The 24,927-nt window shown below is 39.2% G+C and overlaps 1 protein-coding gene across 1 annotated transcript; it reads left to right on the top strand.

Moving 5' to 3' along the window:
* Window positions 1-2,752: 2,752 nt before the first annotated feature.
* Window positions 2,753-24,665, top strand: LOC122997040 (guanine nucleotide-binding protein G(q) subunit alpha). Its single transcript, XM_044372948.1, has 7 exons — window positions 2,753-3,862; window positions 13,482-13,666; window positions 16,909-17,063; window positions 17,229-17,357; window positions 18,298-18,427; window positions 19,231-19,384; window positions 20,666-24,665. Exons 1-7 carry the CDS (start codon window positions 3,727-3,729, stop codon window positions 20,854-20,856), a joined length of 1,080 nt encoding a protein of 359 aa, XP_044228883.1. The 5' UTR covers window positions 2,753-3,726; the 3' UTR covers window positions 20,857-24,665.
* Window positions 24,666-24,927: the final 262 nt, after the last annotated feature.

Genomic DNA, 24,927 nt, shown 5'->3' with positions numbered 1-24,927 from the left:
CTGTCATGTCCCCATTTAAATGGTCTAAATGGGCCACTTAGTTAGGTTACAATCAACATGGCTCAATACCTATGTGAGATGACCTCAATTGAAACTTTTTTGTTTACAAAGAATTGTTTAAGCAAGTAGGACATCTGTAAAACTTGCAAATTACTGTTTTTCAGTCATTTTATGACAAAGTAAGGTCATTATAAACCAAACATGTTATCTCAATGAATAGTACTTTCCAAATTTGAGTATGTAGGACTATTGCAGTTACATATTTCAGTACTAGTACTATCTCCTATGCTCACTGGAGACAGTAATACAACCCCTATTTTTGTGCCTTCCTCTTACAAAAATAGGGGTCTGTTAGGGTGCCCATGATAATGAATTATTTTATATTAACTAGTGTAATGTGTCTTCTTGACTTGCTTTTATTTGCAGTACTTCACTTACTATAATATGTGCAGTAAGGCAAAACAAAAGCAACTCATATGTGTCTTCACTTCACTATAACCCCTGTCTCAGACTTGAACGTGACAAATTCCATTTGCCTCACCAAACGCTGTCACGAGAACAGTAGAAATCTATGTCACACACTGCAGAAAGCACCAATATCATCCTGTAGATCTTTTATGATGCTGTTAAAAAATCATGAACTTTGCTCTGAGAATGCCCAATATCTCATGTGACTAGGACTTATGTTTCCATTTTTGGTAGTGGTGTATGGCTTTGTCCATGACACTTAAAAAAAAAAGAAGCAAAGCAGTGCAGAGAAATTATGTGTCACTGAATCAGTATTACAGGTGGAACACAGCATGTGACCAACCAAGGAACAAATCTGGAAGGCTTTCAGACAGGCCTTAAACACAAAAGCCTTTAAACCAAAACTGGCCAATAAAGCAGGTCAGCGCTCGTTCTACAGCGGCATGCGTCTGAGTGGGATCCAAATGAGAAATTCAATGTCGCTTGGGACCCGAGCTCATTACTGTTCTCATTACTGGTAGGGCTCAAGAAGTCCACTGTAGGCCTACGACCCACTTAAAACCCAACCCCAAAACAAAACAGCTTACACAATATTGTGTTGACTTATGATTGAGTTTTCTTTCCATAATGAGTGGGTAATGATAATGTTTAGTTGCGGAAAAGGCGGTAACACAAGGCTACATTTACTGATAACACTATAAACACTGGCACAGGCAAGAACAGTGGGGAGGATCATAATGGAACAACTGAAGACATGTGATATGCCTCTAACATCCATCTATCCATCCATCCACTTATCATTTCATCAGTCTGTAAGTGTGTGGGCCTATTGTTGGAATAATATGACTAACAACTGCTTCATCTCTCCAGTTTGTTAAAGGCCTTCAGCTCAGATGATTTAACAGTTACAATGGGTGGATACAATTAAAGACACTTACATTAATGTACTCTCATTGGCTGCAATAAGTAATACATTTATGAACTGCACAATATTCTGTTTTTGTTGAGGTACAGACTCAAATCTACATGACGTTGCCAGTTTATCAAATACACTAGCTAAAAGTAATGCAGTCTAATACAAATTTCCTGCATATTTGGTGTTTGTCAGAGAGAGTTCTGCATTTTGAAGATGTCTTTACGATATAAAAAAGTCCAAAACAACATGTCGATCAATGTTTCAAAAAGCCCAAGATGACATCCTTAAATGTTTTGTTTTGTCCTGACCAACCATCCACAACCCAAAGATATTCAGTTTGTTATCACAGAGGACTAAAGAAACCAGAGAATATTTACATTTTCAGAAGCTGGAATCAGAGAATTGACAACTAATCAATTCATTGACTAATCATCACAGCTCTAGATCTAACAGTTAGATGGGGGTTAGTAGAATTAATCTGCAGTCTAAAACTATCGTTCTGAAACAGCACGTTCCAATCTCAATAAAAATAGAACATAATCATTCATAAAGGGACATTAGTACTCAGTTCTGTCAGCACTAAAACTCAATTGCACCTTATTGTCCTCAGTCTGTCAGTGCTGAACTTCCCTTGCTGTCTGCTGTCACCTGTCGCCAGTCTTCGCCTCATGCACCTGTAAACATGTTTTATTGTGATTTTGCCTTTATTGTGTCAGCCTGATTTATGTATTTTATATACTGTGCATGATTTTTATGTCTGCGCTTCTGCTTTGCATACTTCAGATAGTGTCAATGTGGTCTCATTACGTCCATATTTGTACTAACAATATCTCTCATTGTATTGTTTTGCATGTCTTATATTATGAGCCTCTGTGTTTTATGTTTTAACTAGTACCTGACAATGTTGTATAAGGGTGTCCTGAATGATCTGTGTTGACATTAATATTCTGTTTTCTTCTTCTTATGGTTCTGTCTTCTGTTTTTAGGGTGACTCTGTAACATCTGTCCAGATGAAAAATAGCTTCTTGGCTAACTCCGGCTCATTCACAACGTTTATTAAAGCGCACTGTCTCTGTTAAATAAACCAGCAAATAAATAAGTAAATACTTTAGCTGTTTCCCATTAAAATAGGCTATATACAGCATGTTTACTGATGTTACTCCTCACTGTGACTTTATCCCACAGCATCAGCACAAAAGCAAACTTTAAGAGGAACTGTCCTGCCCATAGAGATATGAGCTCAGCTTTGTCCATTCATACACATTTTCTATTCCACAGGTTGGGGGGTATAAATAAATACTTGTATGGCGTTTTTGTTTTTTTTTGTTTGACGTGACACTCCCCCCTTGTCGATGGGAGGCCGACGTCACCCTGCCAGCGGAGGAGCGGATGGCCTCTGTAATAAAAATACATGAAGAGAATTGAGGAAAAGGAGAAGATTGGCCGGGAGGGGGGAGAAAGCAACAAACACGGGCGGTTTTTATTCCTCTTCTCTATCCTCCCGCTGTTGAACCATGGACGTGAACCGGGATATGCTTTTCGTCGCCGCGTCGAGGGGCTCCGGCTGAAACGCTGTGTTATGTGTGCTTTTCTTTGTTTTTTTGGAGCAGACAGACAGAGATAACTGTACTGTATCCCAGCCTAGCGGATTGGAGTGAAAGTCCGCCATATTCTGCCTTACCACGCCCGGGAGTCGAGCCCCTGGAAAACAAACGGACAGCTTTATTCATGTGTTTTTCCCCCGTTGCCCTCACCCACGGACGATAACCTGAACACGGGGGTGGGGGGGGATTTTGTTGTTTGAAAAATAACAACATTGAAGACTTTGAAGAGAGAGAGAGGGAGAGAGAGAGAGAGAGAGAGAGAGGTGGACGGGATCACACAGGAGCAGCACGGAGGATGTGTCTTAAAAGGATCTGTTGATCATATTGAGAAGGAAAAGCAGATTACACCAATTAACTCAAACCGCTTTGGACGCTATTTTGAAGCTGTCGGGGAGGCCCAGAAAGCGAAACGAAACCGGGGGATGGGGGGGAGGGGGGGGTGTCAATAATTTCTCAAATATCTAATTTTTTTTCTCCCCTTTTCCACCACAATCTGTGCGCTGTGCAGGCTCATTATAAAGGGCGTCCACGCGTTATTTCAACACAAGCAGGCCTGTATGAGGACGTTTATTTTGGCATTCACAGGCCGCTGTCTTCCCCCCTTTCCACTCAACGATTCTGAAATCTGGATGAATCAGTAAAAAAAAAAAAAAAAAAAAAAAAAAAAGCAGAAAAAAGTGCGTGTTTAAAAAGGCAAAATAAAAAAATATTAAAAAAAAAAAAAAAAAAGGAGAGAGAATGACCCTGGAATCCATAATGGCGTGTTGCCTCAGCGAGGAGGCGAAAGAAGCCCGGCGGATCAACGACGAGATCGAAAGGCAGCTCCGCCGGGATAAGAGGGACGCACGCCGGGAGCTGAAACTGTTGCTTCTCGGTAAGCTCTGCGGGGACAAACACGGAAGGAGGGGGGGCGGCGGGGGGAGAGGGTGGGGGGGTACATGAAGTGAGGGGTCTGTTAATAGGGCTTCCCACCTGAGTGAAGTTGGGGGGGGTATTAGTGAGTCGAGTGCACAGATTGGCAGGTCAGCAGCAGAGGGCGGAGATGCTTGTCCAAGCCAGGCCTGTATATGACTCCCAGTGTGAAAAAAAAACAAACCACCTGATTTGAATAACTGCAGCTGGTTAGTGTCCTGGAAACAAATGCTTACCACTCAATGGGAGACTTACCTTTTTTTTTTTTTTTTTAAACTCACTGCTCTGACAGCAACCTGTGCAGCCAGGCCTAGAGGGCCCATCCAGGTGTTGTGCTTGTGAGTGTGTGTGTGAGTGTGAGTGTGAGTGTGTGTGTGTGTCTTCTATCGGCTGGGCCAAAGTCTAACCTTTTATTGGGAGTAATCAAGACTGTATTGCCGCTCAACACCTAACCCTGGCAATGATTATATCACAGGTGTCAGTCTATGGAGCAAGATTGGAAGCATGCCGTCCTGTAATGTGTGTGTGTGTGTGTGTATGTATGTGTATATATATATATGTATATATGTATATGTATGAGCTGGTATGCTCATACATCCACAATTATATATAGTTTGCATTAGGGTTGGGCAATATTATATCCATATCGTAATAGGAGACAATATCTTTTCCTGGTTTTAAAAGATACATTACAGTAAAGTGATGTAATTTTCTGAACTTACCAGACTGTTCTAGCTGTTCTATTATTTGCCCACTTACTCATTATATCCACATTACTGGTGATTATTATCATTATATTATATTATCAAAAATCTCACTGTGTAAAATTAGTGAAAGCACCAATAGTCATCCCTAAAATACGTTCACAATATCGATATCTAGTTATTTGGTCATAAATATCACAATATTTGATTTTGTCCATCTTATCCAGCTTTAAGTTTCATTCATTTTAACCAGTCTTCAACAAATTTAAGCCCAATGCAACAGCATTTCAGTAAGTAGAGAGACACAATAAGTTGACATAGATAAGTAGTTTTGCTTTTTAAGCCACAAATGTCTTGTAATAATGTTTTTACTTGTTCATTTTTACAGTGTGGGGTTGTGAAAAGGGGGTGTCAACCCTGTCAAGAAGTATTAGTCATACTGGAGAAATTTGAAGAAAAACAAGTCATTTACTCACCATTCCGTTTTTAATTAGATTTTCAAGGAAAAGCCCATTAGATGTGATGACCGCGGTTGTGGAGAGTGGTGCCAGAAACCCCTCTCTTCCTGATCCGGTGCCCTCCTCTCTCATTTCTTAGAAAAGGCACGGAGGAGAATGTGGTGGAGCAGACTGGGATCTTAAGATAATTTCATCCAGACAACTCTCTGAGGGACGCATGCAGGCTGTTTTTGGCTCCTTAGGGATGTTTTAAGACGAGTTTGAAGGTGGAAGGTTTCCCCTTTGCCCTCCTGTTTGTGCACACTGATGAAATGAATCCCCCTTAACAGGATTTGAAGGAGCTAACTGCCACCTCCCTTGTTAAGTAGGGACAAATAATTGTGTTGTTGTGGGCCTCTAATCTCTTTTAATACCCAACAATTCAAACATTATGTAAGCACATAAACAGCCAATGACCCAAACCAAAAAGTGACGATGTGTAAGACTGAGGACATAACTGTATTTGTAATAATATATATGGTATTTATTCAATAATTAATCACTATTCTCATGTGATAAAAAAACATTTGCTGCTCTGAAACCAAAGAATTTGTGATTATGATCCATATTCAGTATTTATTTTTTTTGTGTAGCAACTGCTATCATTATAGGCTATTATGTTTCAGAGTGGTTTAGCAGCACTCTAATGACAGGATGCCTTCAATTACTGTCTTTGATTATGGAGTCATAGGGAATATATGATGCATTAAGTTGTAGAGTTAAAAGGTTCCTGTAATGGTTAACCAACCATATGTGAGATTTCTTAATTTCCTAATAAACTCAATTAGCATTGATGAATTTTCTTATAATGAGAAATTTTCATACTACTATGTCTGTCCAGCATTCATGAGTATAGTTTTTGGATGGAGGTATAGAAGGTTGTCTGCTGTCCGGAAGTGTTGAGGGGGGATGATTTAAGGGGTGACACAGAGAGGCTGACTGGAGTATAAATGGGAAATGTGATAGGAATATTGTCTATGTTAAACCAGGATAACGGACCTTGCCGACCCTTGTGCACCGACATGAGTATGCTGTTTCAGTTCGACAGGAACAAATAGAATATATCAGCTTACTCACAGGGCTCTGAATTCACAGTGAACTCATACGTCTCCCTTCGTTCCTGTGTATATTTCTAATGGACGCCACCACTCCCACTACAAGTGGTCGAGTTAACAGGAGGAAGTAGTGTGTGTGCACTCTCTAGGGCTCCATTAACGCATATTCTATCAGTGTATTGTGGGTTTTCACTCCCTAATTGCTTTGTGTCCGGTGGGACTTTGGCACAAAACTCTGCAGTCAAGTTTGTAGAAGTTTGTCAATTCTTCAAAATGCCCATCGCTTGTTTTTCACAAATCATCCAAGCTTTCAAACTTCACTTATAATCTTTCAAACCTGCTAATTGCTTGGTGTCCGCAGGGACGGCGTACGTCGAAGTGTACACAAAACACAAAAAATGAGTAAGTTTAGAAAACATTGCAAGCATTTAATCCATCCTCCTTGTACATCTGATATCCGTTAAGGCATTTTAAGGTGATATGGGAGATATACAGAAATTATACAGAAAACGCTTATTGAACCCGGGCAGATGACCAAGAATCCATAACTAGCAACTATGTGGAAGAGTAGCTGCAGTTTGTGGGGGGGGGTCTGGCACACACATGGTTTAAAACTAGCTAATGAGTCAGAGATAGAAAAGGCTTCACTAAGATAGATGAGTCAGGAAAATTCCAGTGAAAACTGATGTACACGGAAAGAGAAAGAACAATGACGCAGGACATCTTGGTGAGAACCTGCTGAAATTGATCTGACAGTACATGAACATAAAGATATTCACTCTTATTAAATCAATGTCATAATCCATTAGAACAGCTTCTACCTCATTGTTCACAAGGAAAGAATACACGTACGCCATCTCTTTAACTGTCAATGGCAATCCATGTATGCACTGCAGCAAAATGTAGCGGCATCATCGGCAACATAAATAACATTAAAAGTGATTAGCTAATGAAATAACATGGACCCCAAACCAGGAATGTGGAAAGAAACTTTAGGGTTAGAGTTCACTTGTCAAACACAGGTGTGTCTAGTAACATTAATTACTGCATTGCGTTGCAATAATTGCTGGAAAGGAGCCATTGTCGGTGTTATTAGTAACACCTGTGCTTTTCCTGATATAACAATTCAAAATGTTTGTCTTGAAAAGGCTCTATGAATCTGATTCATGTAGGAACAATAAAAAAAATAGCAGTGCTCTGACGCTAGCAAGTCTTTTAGGATTCAGGCTAGCCAGATTTATTGAGTCTTCCAAAATGACGCATGACAGAAAAAGTTTGGGAACCACTGACGTAATAAATGGACATATCAAATGCTTCATGATGGCCAGGTTAGGACATAAAATATACTTTGTCAAGCCAATCCTCTGATGCTAACAGTCCAAGTGCACATCAGCAGCAGTCCAATCATATTTCGCCTTTACATATCTGCAAAAAAGGGCACACACTCTCGAACAAATTCACTTTTGTGAGATTAAAGAGGTGTCAGAGGATTGTGACATCATCAACAGCTGGATTAAGCTTAGAGATTTTTCTTTTAGAGAAATTGGACTTGTATAGGAACTGTGCTATTAGCCTGAATCTGAGACCTTCCCATTGACAATCCAGTAAAATTGAATAGGTAAAGTCTGCATATTTTAAATTTTCTTTAGGACAGAAGTCAGTAAAAATGAACACTAGCAGCGGACAATGCTGCTCCTCAGGGTTCTTGACTTGTTGCTGAAATAGAGAGGAAAACTTTTCGGATATGTGCAGGAGATTCAGATCAATAAATAGTGACTGAAAACGTGGCATCTTTTAGCGTAAAGAAGCGGTTATTTATTCTGTAAGTTCAAGGGAAATTACATGTTAAATGTTGGTAAAAATGAGGAATATCATTAGATCACATCATTAGATTGCTCTTGTGTCTTTTTTTTTGGAAAGTAAATAATTTCTCCTCTTTAAACGTGACATTAGCTCTGGGTAAATGTAAAGCGACAGGGGACCAGAACATCAGCCAAGATTCCAAACCTGTGCAGTCATGGGATGTTGATGAACGGAGAAGCGGGGTAAGCAGCAACTTAGGGTGACATGCTGACTGGAAACTGGAAAGAAACAGAGGCTCTGTGCTCTTGAGAAAAAGGGAACAGGGAAACCGAATTGGTTTGTGTTAAGATAATTAGGACACTTTTCAGAAAGTGCACAATACTGGTGGTTTTATACGTTTTCAGAGTAATTTTCCTCCTTCCAGGCAGCCATTGGTTTCAATCAAGGACTTCCTGTAGATTGTCGTTGTAAATATTTTTCATCTTTATCAAGTTAGTTTGAGTTAACATTATTACTGTTACATCCAACGTTATTGGAACTTGCTTTGGTGAGCTCATAGTGCAACTGGAAAGACAGGACAACCTTCAGCACAGGATACTAGTTTTCATGATAATGCAGCTGTGAGCTGAGATGTTTTGAAAGCTCTTGTTGGTGTTAAAGGATGATCTGGCATCTAAAACTCCAAAGTCAGAAACCTTTTTAAATTCCAACGATCAACCAACCAAATTCCAACGATCCTTTTTAATGACGTCCATGTTTACTTAATGTTTGTGTGGACCCTGAATGCAATACTTGATGCCACATTTGAGCGTGTAGAACATATGCACACAACACACTCATTACAGATAGAGTGTAGGGTCTCTAAGGATTGTATTTTAGTAGCTTGTCACTTCACAGTCTATTCAAAGTTAACCTCACAAAGTGGCTGCATGATGTAGACTATAGGGACAGTTGAAATAAGGAAAAATCATGTGTACACCACTGTAATATTGACATATGTGCCTCTGACTTATATTAGTTTAGCAATGATGTCTCAGCTGTCAGTTTACAGTTAAAAGTGATGAACATAATTATCAGGCTTGTGTCCATCAGCTAAATTGATTTTAAATTGCTTAATTACAAAAGTGGCACAGCTCAGCTCCAATCCTCAAGTGACCACTGGACCTAGTTTATGATGTCTGGCCCCCTTTTACACACATGCACATACACGTACATGTAGGAAATCATAGACAAGCGGGATGATGGGGGTATGAACAGTTCTGATCTGATCAACTTGGAACCTGGAATTTCCTTTGTAGTCAGAAAATACACTTCAATCCAACAGCTGGATAAAGTCATCGCCGCGTGTTTAACCTGCACTTTTGACTCTCAAATTTTGCATATCATCTGTCAAAAACATTTGCAACAGCGTTGATCTACCCAATCATTGTCAGCTGCTTTTATCTTACTTACAGTTTGGACTTACAGTTTGAAAGCTGTGGGAACTTTGTCGAGGCTACAACTGAGCAACGTCCGCCGCAACTTTTAACAAGCTTTTAACAAACACATGGTTGCAATTGTGAGAGGAAGCACTAAAGATATCGTATGATTCTAGTATGGACGCAGCCAAGTTAACAGTGCAGCAATAGAAAGAGCAGAATCAGAGTAAAACTGAAGTAATTTTTTTATAATTTTCTAACATGATTCAATTTGTGTGAGACAATTTACTACTTAACACAGCGTCAGCATTTTATACAGCGTACTTCAGCTCTTGCATGACATCGACAGGAAATATAGTGCATCTTTTCACATTACTGACATTAAAGCAGACATCCGCAGCTTTATTAATAAAAAAATTACTCACTCTAACATGTAGATATTCACGTTTTAAATGCTGTTGAAGAACATCAGAGTGCTGTCTAGTCAGGTACATGACTGCACAGCAGTGTTTTTTATCAAGTTCTTGTCTCTGCTTTGTGTTTTGCCTTGAGATTTGCTGGTGCTAGCTTAGGGCTGCCTGCCAATAACACTGAGTAGATCTGACAAACAGTGAGTGACTTTCCTTATGAAAGTGAAAAACAAAACCGACTCTGCAGATCTTTTTTTTTTTTTTTTTACAAATATTTTTTATACACATGACTGCTCAGTCACAGATTTATACCTGACCTGGTATATCATATAATTACTTCAACTGAGCTGTTAACTTTCAGTTCATAAAAAAGAGGTGCTTTCTGTATTTGGTTCACATAGAAACTCATGTTCAAGTAACTGAGACTGAGAAGAGCAGAATTTATGGATAAGAAGGTTTGAGATTTCCACCAATATCTACTTAAGTGCTCCTCTAATAATTCTATAGTTCACCCTTTTAAATCAGAGCCGAGCTGTGTCTGACCCTTGTTGGCCCCAAGACCCCAATACCCAGGGAGCAGGGCTATAAACCGAGGTCCGATAATGCATGTTGACAAATGGTAAATCTTAAGTGCGCAATATTTTGTGTTTTACAGATACAACTACTGCTCAGATACTGCTGACTGCAGTTACAGCAACACAAAGCAGCTTTCACTGAAGCATTAACATAAGTGTGTTAACTCACTTTGACGTGCCACTTAGCTCTCGGCGTCAAATTTATTTCCTCTTCTTCGTTCAGGCATTTTTTTTTATAATGATGCTAAAGCGCCATATCTGTGTTTTTGCAACCTTTTTCCCATTTGGTTTAAAAAGTCAGTAGTGGGTAGCTCTGTGTTTTTAATATAGGAAGTTTAACAAATTCCCATTATCAGTTTGATGACATTGATCTTATTGTTTGTTTTTACAGTTTGACAGTCTGACAGACTAGGTTGTGATCACAGTTAAGTTAACAACGTCTAGAGTTTCAGATAAATGAAGGCACCACACACAGACACACGGCAGCCTGTGTTCATTTTTGGTGGGTTTTTTTTTTCTTTTCTTTTCTTCTGCCTCTGCTTCCAACTACCCTCTCGAGTCCTGGAGCTTGGCCTCCGGGCACAGAGCTAGATCAGAGATACTCACCTCAAACTAGATTGGTTCACACCAACCTCAAACACATGTTAATCTGGGGTCACTGCATTGGTTTGAAAGGTGACTCAGCAGTCTCTAATGGCCGGAGTATGTGCTAGCATATACTCACAGCACACTCACTCCCTCCCTCTCTCTCTCTCTCTCTCTCTCTCTCTCTCTCTCTCTCTCTCTCTCTCTCTCTCTCTCTCTCTCTCTCTCTCTCTCTCTCTCTCTCTCTCTCTCTCTCTCTGTCTTTTTCTTTTTGTCTATCACTCGTATTCGAGAGGAACCATCAGGACTCCGATGGGGAAGAAAGTTTTTCTATATCTGACTTCAACTTTCTGAATCACTCACAGTCATCTTTTTGTGACTGCCTCTACAGTAGACAGTCAGGTTCTCTCCTGTTGTCTCTGTTTGATCAGAACTGTGTCACACAAGAGCAACCCAGATCCTTTAGTGCCTGAACAAATCCAAAACCCACTGGCACACTTAATGTAAGTTTTTGAGAGATTACTCACTGTTCCACTTTGCCTGTTTTAAAAAAATAGACAGCACCTATATTTAGGATGGATGCTGTAAGGCATTAACTCTTGTGCAGCGCTATTTGTGTCCTGCAAAAAACTACAACTTGTCATTGAGGTTAATGTAATAGTTAATCATAGGTGGATGCAGTGTGTGTGTATGTATATGTGTGGAAAGCAGGTGGTGACACATAATCATGTCTAGTTTTAATGCATTTATATATGTCAGAACAGATTAGTAACATAATTTGTAAATAAAATGAGTGTAGCCTTACTTCCGTGTTTCCAAATTACATCATCAAACCACACTTTCAAATTCAGATGTTCTGATTGCTCAGTGTATATGTTAGCACTTCCTCTTTGTTTCATGCTCCAAAAATTGTTCGGCCCAAGAGTACTTCAAGGGTAATTGTGTTGTCTTACTTACAATAACTGTATATCATTACTACCCTCCCTCCTCATTTCAAACATCTAAATTGGCAACCTTTAGAATTTGATTTTGTAAAGTGCTTAGACTTTGTTATGGGCCCACAGTGGAGAGGCTAATTTGGCTAAGATAGAGTTTATATTATACAGTGCAAAGTTGTGTAGCACATCCAGACTCTTGTAACAGAGACTTTACACTGGAATGCATCACATGTCTCTTGGCTGCTGACATGAAAAACACACACACACACTCCTTCCTGCCAAAGTTATTCAAGAGTTAGCAGTGAGGTAAAGTTAGACCTTTCAATTGGACTGCCAAGATTCTCAATGAACCAAAGAGAAACTACACTCCCAGCTCTTCACACCCAAATAGTTCCTGTCACCGCTGAGAGGAGCGAGATGTTGTTCTTGGTCTGTCACCAGACCAAGTAAACAGGCTGAGAGGAAAGCCGCCAGCACATAATATTATGTGCATGAGTGACTGGGTACGTACTGTATATGTGTGTGTGTGTGTGTTCATGTTTCTTCCAAGACAGGATGTTGTCTCACGAAAGCCATGATTCAGCTTATTGCCCTTAAGAAAAAGCCTCATAGATGTTAATATTTTTAAATGTTTCCATAATACTTTAGATTCCTGAATACAGTCATCCACACTTTCAAGGTTTGCACTTTAAATATTAATATTATTATAAATGAATTTGTCAAATGGTCAGAGGTACTAATTTTGCTCCTTGTCTACTGGATGTGTAAATAGGCTAATAAGTCCACAATACCAGCCTTATAAGGTGATAATGTTTCTCAGCTCATTCAGACCAACATTAGCACTATAGCATTGTTGAACATGGTTTCTGCTGTGGGTGTGTTGCCGCAGGGTAACGATAAAGTGCAGTTTTACTGATAATTAAACAAAACTCCACAAGGTTTGTGTACATCAATATGGATTTAAACCAACATTTCACAGCAAGTAGAAACCATATCACTTGGATTTAGTTCTTGTTGTGTATTAGTCCATGTATAACATGGCCTGTCAATCAAGTTGGGAGTGATGGCAGAGTCCCTACATCTGTTTGGATTGAGGGTAGTGGGTTAACCCTTTGTTTACACTTGAATCCTGGATTGTGCTTTAAAAGAAAGGGTGAATGCTTCTCATGTTGACATTACTATTAGCATTTTTCCACTGCCATGTCTACTTAACACAAAGCTGATCCCTGACAACAGAGAAGAGAGAAGTCCAGAGAAGCATCACTCACAAAATTCTGTATTTGTGTCAGTGACCGAAGATTGAACCGTCTCAGTTGTGAAACTATCTCCCCCTCTTATCTGCAAGAATGATAACATGTTTGAAAGAAACATTGATATTTTTATGGCTCTTTCAATCAGTCACTTAGCTAAAGAGGCTTGCTTGTTAAAAAATGTGTGTGCATGTAAGTGAAAGTCATAAATGACTAAATGTCCATTTAAGGAGTGCGGATGCTGAGGCGGGAGATTAAATGTGTTATCTGGTTAAATGAAACCGTGGAAACCTACAAAATAAATAAACTATGATCATTTGTCCCCACTCCCTGTCTACTTTCTCAGGCACTGGGGAGAGTGGGAAGAGCACATTCATCAAACAGATGAGGATTATCCATGGCACCGGTTACTCCGACGAGGACAAAAGAGGTTTCACCAAACTGGTCTATCAGAACATCTTCACAGCCATGCAGGCCATGATCAGAGCCATGGAGACTCTCAAGATCCCCTACAAATATGAGCACAACAAGGTAAATGAGATCCTTTCACAGAAAAACAGTTCAAATTCCCCAAACTGACATGAGCTCTGGAGTAGGATGGGTGACAAATGGTGTAAGAAAAAGAAAGAAAGTGGCCACAGCGTGCTTGTATATTTTTAGAGTACTGTCTATCTTATTTGGAACAGCCATCCGTAATCGTTTCCTGTCCTTTTTGACACTTCCTGTGTCCTTAAACCACTCCATCACACCCCACACCCCTGTGTGTATTTGTGTTTGCTTGTGTATTTCCGTGCACTCCAATCCATGGATGCACACAGTACTTACACACAAAGACACGTATGCAAATACACAGGAGAGTCCCGTAGTGTACCATTCACCCAAATTGGACCTCACTTCTCCGTAACTTCACTTCAGCTGCTTTGTGTGAGTTGACCGTGTACTCATAGCTTTGGGAGCTGTTACAGTGACCTCTTGCTCACAGTTTATTCCCTGGAAGAGCGACAAATGAAAGGAAGTGGAGCATAGGAGTCATCACCTCAGCAACGCTTTTTATAAATCAGACCATTTCAGGTGACAGCTGACCACGCTGCTTCAGCTCCTGCCCGCCCGGCCACAGCCAGACAATGTGCTGATTGGAAGGTTTTATGGATATTTGGGGAGGAAGCACCGATACATTATGTAACATATTCAACAAATATGATGGCTTGAAATCTGATCATTATCTTGAGATGTTAGAATCAGGACCCAGTATTTTATTGATAATGCACAGAAAAAAAGAGGATTAAAAAAATGACTATACAACGTGATATGAATATAAAACTTTGATATTTGGATATTGTAATTGTTTTAGAAATGTTGTTTGGTTGAGGACATTTTCAGGAGATTTCAGGAGGCTGTTTGCCAGGTAAAACAACAGGTTGCTACATGTCAGGTGCTACCACATGTTGGTTTCATTTCTGCTATATCTGAAGTTGTGCTGGGAATCTACTAAAAGCTTCTGGTCATAACTTCATCTTTTAAATGGTGAGATTTAATGAAAGAGATGAATGAGTTGCTGCACGCCGTCAGCACTGAGTTTATTAGACACGATGTGAAACAAACACATTTTTTTACTTAAAAAGAGAGCCAAATCTGTGTACCAGGTGTGCGGAGTTTAACACCTAAATGTTTAAACGGTGAGAATTAAAATGGCACCACAACGTGAGGTTAACTTGAGCAGGTGCTTTTTGAATTTCTGTTGTTGCAGTGGATCATATATTTTTTCCATTTTTGCTTTCGCTTCCCGTCCCACAAGAATGAAAATGAATGTGCTGTTTCAGCTCAGAGACTGTTGTACTTTTTATATAATAAAAAACAAACTACATCAAACATACAATTAAATATATAAACTGTTCATTTGTTCTCCCATCCCTTCATTTCACTATACACTAGTTCCAGTGCACCACCAGTGTGATCCGTCTTATTGCTTTGATATGAAGCAGTGTTTTCTGCCATGGCCCAGTCAGAAACTGCAAAACGTGCTTCTAATTCCTGTCATTTTGTCATTGTGTCAGTTAACTAGTCTCTGTGTAATGAGAGTACTGTAACGTCCTGGCACTATTAAGATCAACTCAATTGTGTAAGTGTTGTTTTTTCCTGGTTTTAAAGGCTGCATTACAGTGAAGTGATGTCATTTTCTGAACTTACCAGACTGTTCTATTGTTTGACTTTACCGACTTAGTCATTATATCCACATTACTGATAATTATTTTTGAATATTATAGTGAAAGCACCAATAGTCATCCCTATAATACTGTCGCAATATCGATATTGAGGTATTTGGTCAAAAATATTGTGATATTTGATTTTGTCTGTCACCCAGCCCTAGTGTACAATGAAATCAAAGTTATGATATGCAAACAATTAAACAAATGTACAACAAAACTACTGTCAGACTTTGTAACCAACATCCTTGTGTTCTCATATACATAAAGCTAAAATGGGAAGTATTTCACCTTCGACAAAGGAGTTCACTGACATAACAAAGGAAGTGAAAATGAAACCTGTTGATCGTGTTTACACTCTCTTTCTGAGCATTTATACTGTAGTTAATGTCACTATTGTAGGCTTGTAGGATACTCAAGCTCAGCCACTGAAAGACACCAGCAGTGTATCTACTCTGTGCCATACAATTCACTGTTTATCACGTTGCTGATATGAGACAAGGAGCCACATTCAAGACGGTGAGAATGAGGATTAGTTTATGTGCATTTCGGTCAACTGTACAACCGCATGTCCACACTGAAAATAAAGACCATGTTTTCTCAGTTATGGATCGGGGCGCTCCACGGTGATAGGTTAAACAATATCAAGTTTTATTTGCTCAGGTGAAGGTCTTGCTGTCGACCTACAGTACATGTAGGTAATAATTAGTGAAAGGCAGTTCTATATTAAACCATCATCTTAAAATTCAAGGGGAATTATTAGGACCACAATGTCTGCCAACTCCTGAGTCATGGAGCCATACAATATTCTAGCGCACTGTAAGACTATATTTTAATGATGTTTAATGAAAGGACATTGGACAATGATTCTAAAGATAATGGCTATCATGTGCTGTATGATAAATGGTAATAAACATTCATTGTTGTCATAATTTGCACTTTTTTTTCTTCAAAATATCATACTGAATATTTTATAATTAGGTTGTTACATGTGGGACATTTCCTAGTTGAATTTTGAATGTAAAAATCTAGTTTAACATAAATTCAAATGTATTACATTAAGATGTTCCACAGATTCACCAGTTATCACCCTGTGGTGAGACTGCAGACCTAATATGACTAAGTTTGAAAACTACAATAAAGAAATTGTGTGTGTTTAGTTGCTAACATAAAGTGTACATTATAATCATAAAGAATACTAGCGCAATATTTAAAGAAGTATGTTTCAATATCTCTCTCAAAACTCTCCTGTCTCACATGTTATGGGACACTGGAGAGTTTTAATGGGAATCTGGAGCAGCGAAACTTTCCCCTTAATAGGCCCAGTGGGATTCAGGCCTCAGATATTAGGTCCTCACTGAGCCTGGGGTGTAAAGAAATGTCTGGATATAGAATATGCAAGTGAGAAAATAAACTAGTGATAATTAGAACTGCGTAACCTGTATGTCGATTTATATTTCACAGGGGGGGGGGGGCTTGACGAATCACTTATTACTTTGTGTTTGATGTCTTTGAATAAATATGTATGTCACAGTAAATAACAGCAGTTTTTCTCCTTTTTTCCACCAGGGTAACGCCAATATTGTGAGAGAGGTGGACGTAGAAAAGGTCACCATGTTCGAGAATCCTTATGTAGATGCAATCAAGAGCTTATGGAACGACCCGGGCATCCAAGAGTGTTATGATCGAAGGAGGGAATACCAACTCTCTGACTCTACTAAATAGTGAGTAGAATGGGGGGAAAAAAAGCACAGTGATACAGGCTTTTAAAAATATGATTAAGGTGAAATATTAGTAGCAATTTCTAGAAAGTACAGTAGCAACTAAAGTGGATGCTTTCTGTGATGACAAATAGACATCGTGGATCATTTTACTCTCTATCTTTGCAGTTACCTGAATGCGTTGGACAGGATTGCTGAAACATCCTACCTTCCCACCCAACAGGATGTGTTGAGGGTTCGAGTCCCAACCACGGGCATAATTGAATACCCATTTGACCTGCAGAGTGTCATATTCAGGTGAGATTAATTCAACATCTGGAGGCAGAACAGCACTGTTGTCGATGAATTCTTTAGACAAAGTTTACAACTACTCCCATTTTGCAAGGCTTAAAGGTGACATAACATGCTTTTGTGTTTTTCTGTTTTTGTCATTTATATATTTTTATACATAAATATAGTCAAAGTTCCAAAAGATGAGGTCAAAGTATGTTAAAAAAAAAAAAAAAAAAAAAAAAGGGAGGCGCCTTAAAGAGACAGGAGCTAAAATGGCCTGTTTCAGACAAAGACTGAACTGAGGGCTGCATAAATAACTATAAATAATGCATTTTGAACTGTAAATCATGCAAAGATATTCCTGTGCATCTTGTGTCCTCCTTAACATTTTTACTCCAGTACCTTTTGAAAAGAAAATATTGTACTTTTTATTCACCTACATTCATCTGTTAGCTGTTCTTACAATTTTGTGGAATATTATTTTATATGAAGAATAAGATAAGAAAATATGATGCTCTGTTGAAGTTTAAAACTATCCAACAGTAAAACTGTGAATGCAGAATATTTAATTGAGCACTTTTATATTGTGGCATTGCTGCTTTGACTCAGGTAAAGGATTTTAGGGTTTTGCTCTGATTTACATACATAATTATCCCTTTATAGAAATTATACTCTTACCTCAAGCAGATTCATTGAAGCACTGAAATGGTAGCACACTGAGCATGTACTTTCACTTTTAATACTTGAGTATTTCATAGCAAATTCCCCTTTCATCACTTCCTGCTGTTACTCAACTGAATATCAGACACTTTAATGTTACACCCAAGTGTTCAGCAGGGTCATTGTATTTGACTCACTGTATAATGTAGCCACTGCTGCTTAAAATGTGTATAAAGAAGAGATTCAAACATTTCCAGTGTTAAAACGACTGTTGCTTCTCTCCTGGATGCTCCTGTCTGGACAGGATGGTGGATGTTGGGGGTCAGAGGTCAGAGAGGAGGAAGTGGATCCACTGCTTTGAGAACGTCACATCCATCATGTTCCTGGTAGCGCTCAGCGAATACGACCAAGTTTTGGTGGAATCAGACAACGAGGTGAATGATACACACACACACACAAAGCTAAATTAATTTAATCAACCAGAACTAAGTAATTATGTCTTTTATTCCAAAATCACTTTGACCTATTACAATGCTTTATTATTTCATGTGACGTGGACGATGAGCTGGCTCTGATGATGAAAAGATATTCCTTATTTAAAACAATGGAAATCAGATTCTCCTCCAGCCTGGCCTTGCTTAACCTCTTTTTCCCTCGGAAAGCACTTGTAAATGATCAGCCAGCTGTTTTGAATACCGCCTCGGGCCACATCTCCTTCCTAAGAGGATATACCATGTGTCAGTTTGTTAAAGTGCATTAATGAGCAGGTGTGTGTTCATACGCTTGTGAGTCTGTCTGTGAGAGAGAGAAGGCTAACCAGCTGCACGTCCTCTCTACTCTGATGCCATTAGATTCATTTTTAATCAAATTCAGGAGATATTTTGTTTGGTGCTGTTACAGTAATACACTGCAGTACTGGTGATGTGATGATATCTAAGGTGTACTTTCAGAATGGTTGTTTTGTTCAGTTGAACACTGACATCAAGTGCGAGGGAGAGATTAAACCCTTGAAGGCAATGTGGCCACCCTTCTCTCTCGTCTTTACTGCTCTCCCTCTGGTGCAGTAAAACGTTTATTAAAATCTGTACTTAATGAGTATGAAAGACTGGTTTAATTAAATGATAAACTCTCTTTCTCTCCTCCTCTCCTCTCTCTGTATGTGTCTCTCCCCCTCACTTTATACTCCCCCTCCTCACACACATTCCCACACACACACACACGCACTCTCTCTCTGTAGAACCGGATGGAGGAGAGTAAAGCCCTGTTTAGGACAATAATCACATACCCCTGGTTCCAAAACTCTTCAGTCATTCTGTTCCTCAACAAGAAGGACCTGTTGGAGGAGAAGATCATGTACTCTCATCTGGTTGACTACTTCCCAGAGTATGATGGTGAGTAATAGCAGCAGGACAGGTGTACCAGGTGATGGAGTCCAATGCAACCAAAACGTCAAACATCGGCACTGAGCTATTGCTAAAACCAATATTCACTAAATGCTCACCCGTGTCACCCAATCACTTAACCAATATGCATGTTTGTTTTGAATCTTTGTACAAACTTCCAGCAGTAAAAATAGGATTGAGGAGATACTAATGTAGTGTTTCAAAGGTGTTATTGGCTGATATTGGTCAGTGATTGTTTTATTATGCTAAAATACTCTGTAGTCTAGTATATTTGTTGGATTAGTAGGCTACACATTATATTAGTTATCTTACTGGTGTCAGGGAGTGATGATATAAAAATTCTGCCAGATACATTATATTTGATAGTAGACAATTCATGAGTTGATTTGATTGTAAGTGAATTAGTGTGAGATTTCATTTATTTTATTCAGTTATTTTTTAACAGGCTAGGTGTGAACATGACAAATACTGCCTGATTTGGAACAGATCTAACTTTCTGTGTATTTCTAAAATGTTCGTGATAATTAAAAGTAGCAGATTTTCATTTTTTGAAAGTTAGAAAAACAGTCAACGTCTAACAGGAAAGCTTCCAATAATCCTCTAGATGTAAGGGGAAAAAATGCAAATGATGTTTGAAAATGTTCAAGTAAATGAGTGAATGCAGACACTTGGAAACAGTGTTAAGTAATAATTCAGGACTTGTACCAAAAAACTGTAGCAAAACAGCTACAGTGTAACATAGAATCACCGCATGTAAAGTAGAATCATGTACTGTGGTGCTGTAATGGGGGAAAAAAGTGTCTTTATAAGTCGTATGAAACTTATTAGTTATAGATTCAAGATTCATTTATTATAATTTACAGCATATGGTTGTATAATGAAATGTAGTTTGTAGTTCCTTTATGCTACTCACAAAAACAGTTAATTATATAAATGGATTAATAGATAATAAGTCATAAAAATAAAACTATTTTTTATATTGGAGTGTGGAGGATTATTTGAGGAGTCTCACAGCCTGAAGCTGCTCTTTAGTCTGGGTTAGGGTTAGTTAGGGTTAGGATTAGGGTTAGCTTGCAAGAGAAGTGACTCTTTCAAAAGTGTTTTGAAAATGTTGGGTCCATTAAAAAGATGAAACCACATGAAACCAACCCTACATGAGTATATAAACCAAGCTTGAGTGATACAACAGCATTCTGATCAATAACTTTTTTGCTGTGGGATGGGAGAGTTAATGGACAAAAACATACAGCATCATCTTCCTCTCTTCAGGTCCACAGAGGGATGCCCAAGCAGGGCGAGAGTTCATCCTCAAGATGTTTGTGGACCTGAATCCAGACAGCGACAAGATCATCTACTCTCACTTCACCTGTGCCACTGACACAGAGAACATCCGTTTCGTCTTTGCGGCCGTGAAAGACACCATCCTGCAGCTCAACCTAAAGGAGTACAACCTGGTGTAGAGCGGAGCGGGGGGGCCAGATGCGCCAACAGGAGGCCCTCAACACACTGACTGACGCAATCTGTGAAACGATAGATCATTATACACACACATGAAAAAGATCTGAGAAAAAAATGGTTGCATAATACTAATTTATTTGCCATTTGTTGATCTCTTGGTCCCCAGGGGGTGAGCAAAGTAAATGTTATCTTGCTATTTAAGGAGTTGATAAATTGTAGGGAGGGAGGGGGGGTACTCGCAAGAGTCCGGGCGGTTTTCTGTTGAACATGTGCAGCAACAATCCTCATTTTTAGGCTTGGCGCATTGTGAAGTTTTGGTTTTTTTGCTTTGTTTTTTTGACAGAAAGAAAGAAACTTCTTTGTGCACTCAAGGTTTTGGGGGCTCGTCTTGTCTGTCAGTGTGATACATCAGAGCTGGAACGATGGCAACGTGCTCCCTCCCTCCTGCCTTTTTATAAACGAGAAGAGAAAAAAAAGGTTTTAATGCCTTTTATTTTTACCCTCCCTCCTTACCTGTTGGTTTGGTTGGTCCTGGGCGTTTTACCTGTTTGCCCAACAGATCTGTAATTGACAGCTTCCTTCTTCCTTGAAAGGACTGATTGGCAAGTTTCTTGATAAATAAGGCATTAACTGTAAAGTATTTCACATTGATTTGATATCGATTGACCTGAATCTTTATCATTATTACATTGCATTGACTTTGGCACCATCCGGTGAGTAGAACATGTGTGACCCTGGAAGCACATGGCAGCGGCGAAGTAGAATGGCCAAATTTTGGGGGGGAAAAAGCCCGTTGTTATGTGTCGTCAGCTCTCCAGCATCAGCGTAACTATGAAGTATGGAAGCGTGTGAGAAATTGGCTTTTAAAAAAAAAAAAAAAAAAAAAAAAAGCTTTTCTGAGCTTTTGAGTGATAAAGTGAGAAGTCACACAGGGACGTCCACTCCGTCATGTCGTGAAAATCATGACGTCGTTGGTCACTTTTACGCAGACTGAAGGGAGATGGGGTAGTAATTTATGAGACAATGTTGTTAAATGATTATGTTTAACTGTGCCACATTAACGCTTTTTATTATGGTGATATGTATATTTATTACCAATGCCAAAACAACTCAAGCACCAGACTCCACTTTGCGCTGTTTACTACTTTAATGAAATTAAGTGTTGAGGAGAGGAAAGGCTCATGACCAGAGAAGGAGCAGACTGACTGACTTTACTGCCTGACTTATTGATCGACCAACTGATTTCTTGCAGTTTTGAAGTATTCAACATTCACACATATGCACACACAACACACACAGAGCTTGGACTGATTTTAAGCTACAGTTGGTTAGCAGGCTGTCAGAGAGGAGGCAGCCACCCCAGCGCCCTCAAACTATCCTATCGCAAACCTTGCGCGTGGCTACAAGCCCCTCCCCCTGGCCTGCAGACTATCCAGTCACATTTTAGCTGTGTCTGTCCAATCACAGCCCTGTCGCCTGTGATTTAGCTTGTTGTAGTTCAATAGCAGTGGAGAATAAATTTGGCTAATTCCTACGTAAAAGGGCCGAGTGTTGATGTTCAGTTTGTACCAAAGTAAGCCCTTCTCGTTTCTTATTGGCACCTCTGATTTGCAATTCCTCATCCCCGAGTTATTTTGAGTACTTTTTGTAACAACTCCCTAGAACATAAGCCTGTAATTTACATTTATTGAGGCATAGTGCAATTATGAATGCTATAATCACTGTACATACATCTCTCTATATATATGGCAGCATCTTTGTTGGCTTTGTAATCATTACTTTTTTGGCAGATTGAATGTGCGGTATTGAAAATATGTATCTATGTAATTGTATTGTATGTCTAATGGCTAATTCATTTTTGGAAGAAAAAATATGTTATTTACATGTTTGTTTTTGTTTCCTTTTTTTTAAGAGGAGAATGTAAATTTTGTGTTTTCGCCAGTTTTTATTTCTCAGCAAAAGAAACATTGTTCAGCTTCAGAACTGCATAAAGAGGAATATTATTATCCAGCAACAGAGCGGTTGGTATGCCAGTACTTATAGTAGCCGTTTTGTTAAATTGACTTTTATATGAAAAACTGCAGACTGAATCCAATCTACAGGGCTAATTGTAATAGTTTAGTTCTTAACTGGCTTCAGGAACAGAGCATTTGTCATATAGGTGTAATCATGCCACATTGATTCTTATTCTTTTGTATTTAAGTACATTACTCAGCTTCTCATTAAGTATTGATTCACTTTGAGATTCCTTAGCCTACCGCACACTCCTCAACCCCACCGCCAACCACCTGTGCAGGCAAGATGTTTTATATAACAAGATGTGCTAGAAGAAGGTGGGTAGCAGGCAGGTAAAGTGATGCTTTGGCTCAGATTATGTGTAGAAATCTTTAGTTAACAAGCAGATGGAATTATCTGAGGGACGTGTGATTATTTGTACTAATAGACGGGAACGCCATCACCCTCTAAACCCCCTCGAATGAACCTCCACCCTGACAGGAGCTCAGTATTCTTGAGTCAATGTACACAAACGTGCAAAAAAAAATGATTCAACCATTTGGCCTAATTAGGATGGTATATTTACAGGTGCTTTTTTTAATTTATTTTTTCAACTTGATCCACCGTTTAATTAGAATGTACAGTATTATTTTAGATTTTATTTATGAAATGACCATATAGGAAAAAAAACAACAGTTCACATGTACATATTGCCTTATTGAATAAGCTGTGCCTCTGAAGTCCCATGCAAGGCACCTGTGTTTTTATGAGAAGTAAAGCTTAGCGCGGCCAATAATGCCCCATTGTGCATCTGGAGGATTGTTTGGTTTTGGCTTGGTGGTCTCCCTTTGTTATTCAGCGCTATAAGAAGCCCTGGGAACACTTTGCTTTGAAGTGTAGCACATGTAGCTAATACATCAACAGAGCATTATACAGTAAGCACACCATGAGTGAATTGTAATCAAACACAACTTATAATTGTAACAATGCTGTCACATCAGATTCATGTCTTAAAAATCCACGCCACGGTGCATTATAAAGCACTGAACGTCCTGAAGTGACAATGATTAACAACAGAGCTTGTACATCTACACATCAGGGTGTGAACAATGTGCTTGCAAGGTGTCACAATCTGGACTCAAAACCACCACCACCAGCCACCCGCTGAGTGTGTTTGCCTCATTTGGCTGTGGTTCGGCATCTATCAGCCACTTTTGGCAGGTAACCAGCCCTCACTTGGAGGGCCTGTTTTTTTTTTCCAGATATTTCAGCTGGCTGCTGAAATCGCTTCCAAGGATGGTTGATTCTGGCAGGCAACAGCCACTGCAGACATGATTTGTAAAAGTTCATTTCCAGTCCCTCTTAAGAGTGTACTTGAAGTAAATGAAGATCGTACAGTAACCACTTATCAACAGCAGGGCCTAATAGAAATACTGAGCGGCTGACTCATCTGACATTTTACTGAATTTTGCTTAAAATGGTGTTAAAAGTGATTCTGCTTGTTGCCAGAGGAGATGTTTTGAAGCTGGACTATAGTTTCAACTTATCAGTGTTGATGATCACTTGTTGTAGACTCACAGTAATCAGTAACTTGTGTCCCTGCTGTTGTAAAGTGGATATTTACACTGTCCCTGTTACTTAAAGGGAAAATCCTTGTTTAAACAGTTCACATACTGCATTTAACCCTCTGAGTGCAGGCAGTTCATCAATATTTGTGAGCCTCAATAGGTATCGTGCAAAGTGACAAAAAAATGGACAAAACCTGGAGTGTGTCAACTTGCAGGTTACTATTAAAACTATTGTGGTGACCAAAATGCAAATAATAACTGGGTTTTGTAAAAACAAATATGAGGCACAACTGTCAGTTTTCATGTTCACAGCATTTCTCTGAGGGAGCACACGTGAGTTATATTCAAGCTGGATTTTCCCTTTAAGAGAGCACAGACTCCAGCTGGTGTTGACTTGCTGACACACATTGTTGGAAAACTCTGCTGCTGTTCAGATTTCATGCGGAGCGTTCAAGAGCAGTGCAGCATTGCATTCAGTATATCGAGGACTGCATTATGTAGAACTGCAGG

Source organism: Thunnus albacares, chromosome 2 (assembly GCF_914725855.1).
Source record: "Thunnus albacares chromosome 2, fThuAlb1.1, whole genome shotgun sequence".
NCBI lineage: Eukaryota > Metazoa > Chordata > Actinopteri > Scombriformes > Scombridae > Thunnus > Thunnus albacares.
The sequence above is the reverse complement of the archived record's forward strand: the minus strand, read 5'-3'. Positions and strand labels throughout refer to the sequence as shown.